Source organism: Cynoglossus semilaevis, chromosome 17, assembly GCF_000523025.1.
Source record: "Cynoglossus semilaevis isolate Cse_v1.0 chromosome 17, Cse_v1.0, whole genome shotgun sequence".
Taxonomy (NCBI): domain Eukaryota; kingdom Metazoa; phylum Chordata; class Actinopteri; order Pleuronectiformes; family Cynoglossidae; genus Cynoglossus; species Cynoglossus semilaevis.
The window spans coordinates 15864816-15876390 of NC_024323.1; the positions used below are offsets into that span (position 1 = coordinate 15864816).

The window sequence follows — 11575 nt, forward strand, 5'->3', positions numbered from 1 at the left end:
TGTGTGTGTGTGTGTGTGTGTCAATGGAGACAGTCTACTCACATTCCACCATCAGAGCCAATGTGCCCGTGGGCTAAACAGTGTAACACACACACACACACACACACACACACGTCCTGGAGGAGCTGCTCTGTGTGGACCAGTTCCAGTACATGTGTTTTGTCATGTTCCTGCAGGACGGGACTTGAGGTGACAGAAACAAACGTGACTACAAACGAACAGCTACAACAAACGAACAACTACAACAAACGAACAACTACAACAAACGAACAACTACAACAAACGAACAACTACAACAAACGAACAACTACAACAAACGAACAACTACAACAAACGAACAACTACAACAAACGAACAACTACAACAAACGAACAACTACAACAAACGAACAACTACAACAAACGAACAACTACAACAAACGAACAACTACAACAAACGAACAACTACAACAAACGAACAACTACAACAAACGAACAACTACAACAAACGAACAACTACAACAAACGAACAACTACAACAAACGAACAACTACAACAAACGAACAACTACAACAAACGAACAACTACAACAAACGAACAACTACAACAAACGAACAACTACAACAAACGAACAACTACAACAAACGAACAACTACAACAAACGAACAACTACAACAAACGAACAACTACAACAAACGAACAACTACAACAAACGAACAACTGGGGGGGGGGGGGGGGGGAGATGTGTGGAATGAAAGTCTTTCATTCATTCGTAGTTGTTAAGCAACGCTTCCACTAGGGGCAGTGCTGAGTTCCTTCACTTCTTGGAGCGTTCGTGTGACCAAAGATGAACGACATGGTGACGTCACACGTGTGAAAACAGTTACATCGAAAGCAACTGCACAAAGGAAGACGTTTCATCCAAGAGACTGACCTCCACTGACCTCCACTGACCTCCACTGACCTCCACTGACCTCCACTGAACTCCACTTCTGACTGAACACTGATCTTGATGGTCAGTCAGTTGCTTTCGATGTAACTATTTTTTGGTACAAACCATTAAAGCACAAACGCGACACACACGACAGGGACTAATATGGATGATTTGGACACGGGGGTCAGAGGGGAGGGGAGGGGTCAGAGGGGAGGGGAGGAATACTTTGAGGAGTTGTTAAATGAGGAAAATGAAAGGGAAAGTAGAAACGAGGAACCAGAGACTAGTAGGAAGAAGGTAGATCAGGTTAGAAAGGATGAAGTTAGAAAAGCCCTGAAGAGGATGAAGAAATGAGGAGAGTCAGGTGGTCCTGATGACATACCAGAGGAAGTATGGAAGTGTTTAGGAGAAGTGGCGGGAAATTTCCTGACTGGGTTGTTTAACAGAATTTTAGAGACTGGCAAGATGCCTGATGAGTGGAGGAAAAGTGTTCTGGTGCCAATGTATAAGAAGGCTGATGCACAGAGGGGTAAGAACTACAGAGGGATAAAGTGGATGAGTCATAGAGTAGTTGAAGCTCGGTTGAGGCAGGAAGTGGAGATTGGTGAACAACAGTATGGTTCAGACCACAGAGAAGTACAGTGTGTAAAGGAAAAGGCAGAACAGTGAAATAGTGAGGTTAGAAGGAGCAGAGGTGGTGGAGGTGGAGGAGTTTAGGTACTGATGAGGACCAACTGTTCAGAGCAGTGGAGACTGTGGAAGAGAGGAGAAGAATAGAGGACAGGCAGGATGGAACAGCTGGAGAACAGTGTCAGGAGTGATCTGTGACAGAAGAGAGTCAGCTAAGATGAAGGGAAAGGTTTACAGGACGGTGGTGAGACCAGCCATGATGTATGGTTTAGAGACAGTAGCAGTAGGCAGAAGACAGGAGGTGGAGCTGGAGGTGGCAGAGTTAAAGATGCTAAGATTCTCTCTAGGAGTGACAAGAATGGACAGAATCAGGAATGAGGTCATTACAGGAACAACACAGACAGGAAGGTTAGGAGACAAAGACAGAGAAGCCAGATGGAGATGGTTTGGACATGTCCAGAGGAGGGACAGTGGAGACATTGGTAGAAGAATGTTAGAGATGGAGCTACCAGGCCAAAGAGGAGATATATGGATGCAGTGAGGGAGGACATGCAGATAGTTGGAGTCAGAGGAGGAGATGCAGAGAACAGGGACAGATGGAAATCAATCATTTGCTGTAGCTGGAAAAAAAAGGGACTAAGCCGAAAGAAAAAGAAGAAGGACACGGGGAGGGGGCTGCGTGACGTCACAGGCCAGAACAAGTCTTTTGTAAATTACTTCAAAGCTTTAATTGCACAAACACATTTTTTACGGCACAAACGAACAACAGCGCTATTTCAGTATTATGAAGAGAACCGTGGAGTGACAGGACAGAAAACCGAGTGCGTGTCTCCAGGTCACGTCAGTCCAACCAGCGATAAACCTCTCTCTCTCTCTCTCTCTCTCTCTCTCAGACAGCGTTACGACGGGACACGCACACATCTGATCACGGTTCTCGGTTCTTACCGTCCTCGGTTGTTGACTCCGTCCGCCCTGTCTGCTCCGCTGCGGCGCTGCTCACATTCTGAGATTTTTCACTTTCACTTTTGTCCCCTTTAACTCCTCTTCATAGGCGGCCTCTCAAACACGCGTGGCGTCATGGAGGAGATTCCAAACACACACACACTCACTCACTCACTCAGATAAAGTCATGTCTTTTTTTAATTCCACGGTTGGGAGTGTGTTCACATGGGAGGGCAAAGAGGAGGGGCAGGGGCATTAATAACTCAAACCTGTTGATTCAAACCTTGAATCAACAGAACTCGAACGTTAAAAACAAACGTTTAATCCCAGACCGAGATTAAAACGTTGGAATATTTGAAACAAATCAGTCGAATCGCTTTTAAACACGAACGTCACAGTTGTCTTTCACTTCCGTTTACACTGACGTCTGACGGAGGAGCGAACAACCAACCAAAGGTATCCAATCTCACCGCCAAATCAACGCAGGCATCGAGGCGTATATGACGTCACGAACACTCCCGTCGTGTGCATTTCAAAGTTGAAACATCCGTTTTCTTCAGTTCGACAGAAAACCACAGCAGTGAAGAACAGACGATGGAAACGTGGAAAAGTCAGTAAAAGTTTTATTTTATACAAACGCCGTCACCACTGTTTATAAACATGTTACAAAAAAAAAAACAAACAAACAAAAAAAAAAACAAGGTTCACCATAAACAAAGTCGTGACAGTAACAACAGAAGGTTCTGGACTCAGTAAACCACATCAGCACCGACCGGGGTTAGAACACAATCTGTACCTGGTTTAAAAAAATGTTACAACTTTAATCAATGTTGTTAAAATCAGATGAAGACGATGTCACTTCACTCACTGCTTCACGGACCGGGGTCCGTGGGCCCAGACCGGGGTCCGTGGGCCCAGACCGGGGTCCACTGACCCAGACCGGGGTCCGTGTTAATGCTCTGGTCTTTGAACAGTGTGAAAACGACAAGTTAAACACGTTGAACCTGAAACCAACAAAAGACACAGTAACAAATATATTTTGAATAATCTACGACACAGGGTTAGAGTTAATGAGTTGGTTATCGCTATGCTAGGTTAACAGGACTGCACTGGTCAGGTCCCGATACCTCCTAGATCTGTGATTGGTCACATGACACCGACTCTGTCACACAGGGAGGGAGAACAAACAGCCAAACCATCAGTGACAGGAAGTGTTACTGATAAACCAGTATTTAACCATCAACCTAGTTCACTGTTAACCTGTAATTAAGCTAACCGTAGACCTTTACACCCCCCCCCTCCCTCTGCCCCCCCCAGCTCAGTGGATCAGCTGTTTGGCCTCATTTCACACTGGCTCCAAAAATAAACTTCAAATAAAAACCCACATCATTAATCTGGTCGTTTCATGATGAATGTTTCACTTCAACGACTTCCTGTACAATAAATATCACTCTGTCGGAACTCAAGTGTCGACAAACGGGAAAAAAAGAAAGAAAGGAAGTCAGGGATGGACCTTTGACCTTTTCACAACCACAGAAACATGTACGTGTGTGTGTGTGTGTGTGTGAAACAGTAACCAGAACAAAAATTGACATGGTCCTGTTTAACCCTCAGGTTTCCCTCCCTTTTCCTCCACACTTTAAAAAGTCAAAGTTCATGGACTATTTCCACAAGGAGCTGCTGTTAAGGAGCTCCTCTTCCTCCTCCTCCTCCTCCTCCTCCTGCTGCTGCACTCAGAGGAGCTTCTTGGACTGACGCTGCTCCGTGGCCCTGGAGGACGAGGAGGTCTTGGGGTCAGAGGACAGGACGGTCATGATGTCTTTGAGAGCTTGACTTATCTTGGCTCCGAACCTGTGGGAGTCCTGAAACCAAGACGGAAAACAGACGATGAGGGGGGGGGGGGCTGTGGGTCTCAGGACGACTGTCCTCGTCACGGAGCCACACTGAGACTGATGTCAACAGGGTAGTTTTACTCACAGTCTCGCTGCAGGAGTTTTTGGACGACACGTGGAAGTTGATCAAATCCTCGCCGACGATGATGTAAGAAACGCCGTATCCGTCGTCTGCCACCTGACAGGAGCGGGAAAATCACACACGAGGTCAGCAGGAGCAGACTGACCGCTGAGGCGTCTCGTCAGGTCTAGGTCAAAGACTTGGTCCACGCTAAGAAAGTTACGATGATGAAATGTGAAACGTCCAATCACAGCCCAGTGAAGGGAGATCTTCATCATCATCATCATCATCATCATCGTTTCATATTCACCGTAACTCCACGGCTCATCGTATTTATTCACACAGCCATAATGACATGGTGTAACCATCTGTGATGAGGAAGTATTTCAACAACAACAACAACATTTGAACATCTGCAGCAGGCGTCCAGCTGCGCCCCCTGCAGACTCACTCCGTGCACTGTAGCACATCACTTCACAGACAAGTGAAGGAGAGGACTGTTGCTATAGCAACCAAATGGGACAGGGTTGTATTCCTTCATTTCATAAAGTTATCGATGATGAAAGTTCTGAAACGAGCGCCTTGTTTGTTGAAAGGAAACAGGGTCAAACAATGGGACAGGAAGAAGTCAACTCACCGGTCCAAAGCCCCCGCCCAGGGAGATGTAGTCGGGGTTGTTTTTGAGGTCAAACAGTTCCATCTGCTGCACCGGAGTCTGACTGGTGGAGAGACGCCACGGCTCCGACAGAACCTGGGAGGTGGAGGTGGAATGGAATCAAAGTGAAGTCAGCAGGGGGCAGCAGTGAGTGGCTTAGCGGTTAAGGAAGCGAACTTGGGTCTCAGGTTCGAGTCCACCAAGTTACCACTGAGGTGCTCTGAGCAAGGCACTGTCCCCACACACTGCTCCACAGGTGTTAAAGCCGCCCCCTGCTGGCTGTGGTGAAGGGTTAACATTTGGTTGTGTGCAGTGGTGCAGTGGTGGTGCAGTGGTGGTGCAGTGGTCAGTGGTGCAGTGGTGGTGCAGTGGTGCGGTGGTGGTGCGGTGGTGCAGTGGTGGTGCAATGGTGCAATAACAAGGAGTTCACTTTCCTTTCTATCTGTAGGGTAAACACTGGACAAATTACTGTGTAATTACTGTGTAATTACTGTGTGTGTGTGTGTGTGTGTGTTCTAAGGTCAGTTACAGATCATCTGCTGTACATGGCAGGAAATACAACATCGAAAGTCAAAAAAAGGACTTGGAGAAGAATTGTGTCTTTGACCTGAAGTCACGACCTGAAGTCACGACCTGAGGTCACGACCTGAGTCCTCGTCTTGTCAGATTGGAGTGGATTTAAAAGCTCATCCAAAGGTGTGATGTTTTAACAGATTTCCATTTGAGATGAGTCAAATATCAGACGTGATCTGAAGATCAAACCGGTCTGAACTGGTTCTAGACATCGACCTGTGACACTCTGGGACCGTTACCTCTTTAAGGAACGACGACTCCACCCCCAGGTACTTGGACACCACATACAGACAGAAGAGGTGTCTGTCTATTCCAGCTCCAGTCATGGCCATTCGATAAAGGTTCTGATGTTTCTCCGACGCCAGGCGGAACAGGCGTCTGCACTGGTCAGCTGACTGTAAAACACCACACTCTTCAGTTCATGCCTCAAAAGAGAAGAGAAGAGAAGAGAAGACTGAGGCGTCTCGTACCTCTCCACCTTCCAGAGCTTTGACAAAGTCGGAGCTCTCGTTGGAGCAGGATCGAACCGTCTCCGTCCTGCCCTCTCTGAACAGACGGGTCATCGAGGCCTCGTAGGTCAGGCAGAAACCACCGCGGTCCTGGGGAGAAAAAGAAAAAAGATTCAGTTTCCTGTTTGGATGATAAATGCAGTATATCATATATGTATCTACATAATCGGGGTGAGGCACCCTGAAGTACGCCAGCTGCAGGCTGATCTGGATGAAGGCGTCTGGGCTGACGCGCAGCTTCTTGATCCGCCCTTTGCCAAACTCTCTGAAGGGAAAGATGTAGCAGTCCACGGTGTCGGCCAGCGCCTGGGCCACGGACAGAGATCTTTGGACCTGGACCTCAACCTGACCAAGGGAGAAGGCGGGAAAATAAAAACTTAAAACTGGAGCCAAGAGAAGAGACAACCTGAAAACACCTGGAGAAAAAAGGAAGAGGACAAAAGGAAGAGGACATGTTGTTGTTGTTGTTGTTGTTGTTGTTGTTGTTGTTGTTGTTGTTGTTGTTGTTGTTGTTGTTGTTGTTGTTGTTGTTGTTGTTGTTGTTGTTGTTGTTGTTGTTGTTGTTGTTGTTGTTGTTGTTGTTGTTGTTGTTGTTGTTGTTGTTGTTGTTGTTGTTGTCTCAGAACTGCAGCGCCACCTAACGAGGACACCTCTATCTGCCACTCAGTGCTGAGTATTCAGATACTGAGCGCCTGGTGTCATGTGACAGATCAGCCAATCACCTCACACTCCATCTGAAGTTTGACACTGTAGTACAGTGACAACACTACACTGAGGAGGAAATGATGGCGTGATAACAAGGATGATGTCATCACACAGAGTAGACAGTGTGGAGAAGAACAAAGTAAAAAACAGGAAAACGCCTCTGGTTTTTCCCAGACTTCTGTTCTGTCCCAAACACAGAGGCAGAATTCTAAGAACTGAACCTTTTCATATAAAGAGCCGTCAGTTCTTCACTTTCCTTCTGCTCTTCTCCTGTTGGAGCAGCGCAGTGGCAGAGAAAGAGAAAGTAAAGAGCTGAAACTGTGGAAAACAGTGGTGAGGATTTAAACAAACACCGCCCCCTGCTGTGCAGTTGGTTCAACTACACTGTGTATTATGTCAACTTCATCTTTACAACTGAGAGTGAAGCCCAGGTAAATGTCTCCAGAGAGCATGATCTAGTCCTGGGGGGAGGGGTGGGGTGGTGGAGACCAAGTCAAGGAATCAAACACACACACACACACTAACACATACCTCTGAGGGAATGTCCCAGAAAAGTCTCTGAGGGTACGGTAGTGACCGGTCCACGTCGCCCTTACAGTGGCCGTCCTCAATGTAGCCCAGCTGGAAGGCATCTGTGGCCAGTGTGTACTGGGTGTACTGGAGGAGAGGAGGAGGAGAGGAGGAGGAGGTGAGGAGGAGAGGAGGAGGAGAGGAGGAGGAGGTGAGGAGGAGAGGAGGAGAGGAGGAGGGGAGGGGGGGGGGGGGAGGGGGGGGGGGGGGGGGGGGAGGAGAGGAGGAGAGGAGGAGGTGAGGAGGAGAGGAGGAGGAGGGGAGGAGGAGAGGAGGTGAGGAGGAGAGGAGGAGGAGAGGAGGAGGAGGTGAGGAGGAGAGGAGGAGGAGGGGAGGAGGAGAGGAGGTGAGGAGGAGAGGAGGAGAGGAGGAGGGGAGGGGGGGGGGGGGAGGGGGGGGGGGGGGGGGGGGAGGAGGTGAGGTGGAGAGTCATATGTCCTGCCATTTGAAAGTTTTCTATTGACTAAAGAACCTACTGTAGATCTTACTGTTCAAACACCAACAACAGTGGAGACAATGAACCACCGGTCCTTTAGAACCACTGGTCCTTTAGAACCACTGGTCCTTTATAGAACCACCGGTCCTTTATAGAACCACCGGTCCTTTATAGAACCCCCGGTCCTTTAGAACCACCGGTCCTTTATAGAACCCCCGGTCCTTTAGAACCCCTGGTCCTGTTTTTTTTCTGTACAGATGTTTGAGGAGTTGACCCCTTTGAGCTGCTCCTCCTCCTCCTCCTCCCTTTCTTACTGACTGTTTTCTTACTGACTGTTAGTTGTCACCCTGTAAGGGTCCACTCCTCAGGGACCGTATTAAACATCTGTGGACCCCCCTCCCTCCCCCCTCTCCGCTCAGAGCCTAATACGAGGATCAAACCTCACCTCCCAGAGGTGGGCAATGGTGGGGGCATCAGCCCAGGAATGTTCTGCATTCAGGCCATTCTTCCCATTCTTGTATATGACGATGGAGAAGGATTTATCAAACCACCTGGAACACACACACACAGAGACAGTCTCTTAGTTAACGGTTTATCATTAACTAATAAAGATACAGGCCTAGTCCTCAATGACTGACGCCCACACACACACACACACACACACACGCTCTCATCTTCTCACCTGTCGTAACATTTCCCGTGCAGCAGGGACTTGGCGTAGCGGTCCAGGTTTCCCTCCGGATCGTCTCCTCTCATGCCCTGCTCTTCATCGTCCAAGGTGACAAAGAACGCCGCCCTCTCTATGATGTCCAGCGAGCGCTTGTTGACACCGGAGCTGAAGAATTTTTTTCTGGTTTGAGCCCAAGGAACCCTTGACAGGAAAAGATCAGATGAATTAACCCAGGACTTGAGTGGACATGAACCCTGACCAGGGCTGGTTGTCTCTACTTCACTGCATTTTAATATAAAATGTCCTGATCCTTATTCTTGTAGCTTCCAGATCAACCGTTCACTGTCCGTCTCTGGGTGGTTTTTTGGTTTTTTACTCACTTTAATATAAAATGTTTCCTTAATTATTATTATTTTATGATTAATATATTTGTTTATTTCTATGTTTTTGATGTTTTGATGGGGGATTTAATTAAATTAATTCACAGTATATTTCAGGGGGGCTGGAACAAATTTGTTTATATTTAGTTCTATTTAATGGGGGGGTGGAGGGGGGGTCGTGGCACGGATTAGCCTGGTATCCTGAAGCCCCGCTGTATTTAATATGAGGTCTACTCCCTTCCTTTGTCGGAGGAAAAACAAGGGAACTGAAAGCAACCATTGGTGTAAAAGGTGTACTCTGGTGCCCTCTTGTGGCCAGAGGATGCTGGTCAGTGGTGTTTATCCGACGTCTCTTTCCTCCTGGCTCTTAAAGTTTACGGTTTATTTGTTGAACCGATTATTAAATCCTGCCATGTCACAACACCTTAAATCTAACGTCCAGCAGCTCTGAGGGAGAACGTTCTGGACACTAGATGTCAGTGTAGATACACCAGCCTGAAGACACCCCCCCCCTACCTGTCTCCAGCAGTCAGAGCCCCCAGTTTTTCCTCTCCTGGCTGTGAGGGGGAGGAATCCTCCAAGATCCTCTGAACCTGGTACTCAATTTCCCGAGGGGAAAGCAGTCGACCGGCGTGGTACACCCACAGCCGGAAAAAGCGCCCCTTGTGGTAGACTGCCACAAACTCACTGTCCTGCCAGTGCTGTATGACATCTGCAGAGAGCAAAAGAAAAGTATTCAATCAAGCCGCACTTTGTCAATAGAACATGCTCTACACAAGTGTGAGAAAGTGTGTCTCCAGAGGGGGGCAGCAGAGTACAGAAGAGGTGCAATATGATTTTTATTACATTTCTTTTTGTAGAAACAATGAAATGAAAATTTGTTCATCAATTATATATATATAATAATTATTTTATATAACAAAATAATAACAGTGTGTTTGTGTGTGTGTTGCTAGGTTACCAGTCTCCTCTCCGGGGGTGCGTGTTGTGTTGAACATCCTCTCACACTGAGCGGCACACAGAGGGATGACCGTACCAGGAACAAAACTCTGACACACAGGCACACACACACACACAAACACGTTTATCAGCACCATGAGTACTTCATGCATCAGCAACAGGACCACACTGTATATTCCTAAGTTCTTTGTGTCGACAACTGTCGCCCCCTACTGGTAGTTTGGCCTTTATCCTCAGAGTTCCACATGGATAGAGGGAGCTCACATGATGAGTGCTGAGAGACGGTCAACTTTTTTATAAACCTTTTTATATTTAATAAATATATGTGTGTGTTTATTCGTTCTCCACCCGTCACAAAAATGTCACACAGACACACCCAGGTCTATCAGTAATGCGGTCCTACCGGTTTGAGTTCCTCTCTGTTCAACTTGCGTCGATAGAGAAGCAGAGCCGTGATGGTGTTTCCTGCTCTGGCCGCCTGCAGGGGGGTTGGTGTCACGTACAGGAAATCCTGTTTAAAAACAAAACCAAAATAAAATAAAAGGTGATGTTCAATCAGATCCTCAATTCTCTGTGGAGTTACTGAACCACCAGACCTGGATGATACATCAAAAATGTTTTATAGAAGGTGAAAATAGGAATAAAAATCATTTCAGTTGTTGTTGTTGTTGTTGTGTTGTTGTTGTCAGTGTTACACTGCGGTGGTTACCATGCCGTAGTAGTTACTGTTGACCATGATTGGACCTCGACCCCTCAAGTAAACATATTCCTCCCACCAGTCACTGACCTGGAACAAAGACAAGTTACATTCATTTTCTGTTTCATGATTTAAGGAAACAACCACATCACAAATTATCTGACTCATCCAGCAGGGGGAGCTCTAGGAAAAAGCAAATGTGGCCTATGCCAAGAGCTGGCTTTGAAAACTGGGATGTGAACATGATGAATAAGAAGTACAGTGACAAATACTACACATGGCAAAAAAAAAAAAACTTTACGTTTTCTTCATTATTACATCATCAATAATGACTTACTCAACGTACAAACAAATTCAGAGAAAAGGTCAATAACAGTAGTTGTTTATGTTTTAATGAATTCCACATTAACTATCGTCTACTTATCCTGAGGATTTTAGTTCCTTCAACTGAGGAAGCAGACTGACGCAGGTCGACGTCAGTCAGGATGAAAAGTTATGAAAAATAAGAAGTAGTGAATGAAGTAGTGAATGACGTAGTGAATGAAGTAGTGAATGAAGTAGTTAATGACGTAGTGAATGAAGTAGTGAATGAAGTAGTGTGTACTCACATAGTTTGTAGCCCACAGTGCTTTAAGCTTCAGGTAGCGCTGGAGTCGATTTCCCAAACTATTTTCAAACAGCTGACTCAGTTCAGTCATTCGCTCAAACTCTACATCATTGAGCAAAGGACGCACAGACTCCAGGTGCTGGGGGGGGGGGGAGAACGTTTGAGTCAGGTGTTCAGTCCTTCCTGGTCTGGTGTGTGAGTGTGTGTGTGTGTGTTCTCACCCGACTCAGTGTGTCCTTGATGGCAGGAACAGGCAGGTGAGGTAGAGAGGTTTGATAGCTGTACAGCATGGGCTTCCTGCTGGACAACAACCTGAGCAGAGTCTGTGTGGAACCAAGAGAAGAAGAAGAAAAAAAAAAAAAAAAAAAAACCAAAA

At 46.7% G+C, this 11575-nt stretch overlaps 2 protein-coding genes across 5 annotated transcripts in view; both read right to left on the reverse strand.

The window, feature by feature from the left end:
- Positions 1–2974, reverse strand: part of LOC103393674 (uncharacterized) — an 11265-nt gene extending 8291 nt beyond the window's left edge. For 2 of the 3 annotated variants that reach the window (XM_008330719.3, XM_025064816.1), the window contains exon 1: positions 2488–2694. The gene's annotated coding sequence lies outside the window, so the exon portion shown is untranslated. Of the gene's footprint in view, positions 1–2487 lie in introns of all 3 variants that reach the window. The other variant, XM_025064818.1, reaches the window with a different exon arrangement.
- A 120-nt stretch (positions 2975–3094) lies between these two features.
- cpt1a2b (carnitine palmitoyltransferase 1A2b) overlaps positions 3095–11575 on the reverse strand; it is a 14434-nt gene continuing 5953 nt past the window's right edge. Inside the window, exons 5-19 of one of the 2 annotated variants that reach the window (XM_008330718.3) lie at positions 11421–11522; positions 11201–11338; positions 10605–10682; positions 10299–10406; positions 9897–9984; positions 9452–9647; positions 8568–8756; positions 8331–8436; positions 7411–7527; positions 6355–6519; positions 6136–6264; positions 5905–6060; positions 5075–5188; positions 4462–4554; positions 3095–4346 (exon numbers count right to left, since the gene is read on the reverse strand). In XM_008330718.3, coding sequence (XP_008328940.1) covers positions 4218–4346; positions 4462–4554; positions 5075–5188; positions 5905–6060; positions 6136–6264; positions 6355–6519; positions 7411–7527; positions 8331–8436; positions 8568–8756; positions 9452–9647; positions 9897–9984; positions 10299–10406; positions 10605–10682; positions 11201–11338; positions 11421–11522 — 1908 coding nt within the window. In that variant the 3' untranslated portion in view covers positions 3095–4217. Of the gene's footprint in view, positions 4347–4461; positions 4648–5074; positions 5189–5904; positions 6061–6135; positions 6265–6354; positions 6520–7410; positions 7528–8330; positions 8437–8567; positions 8757–9451; positions 9648–9896; positions 9985–10298; positions 10407–10604; positions 10683–11200; positions 11339–11420; positions 11523–11575 lie in introns of those variants that run through there. The other variant, XM_025064815.1, reaches the window with a different exon arrangement.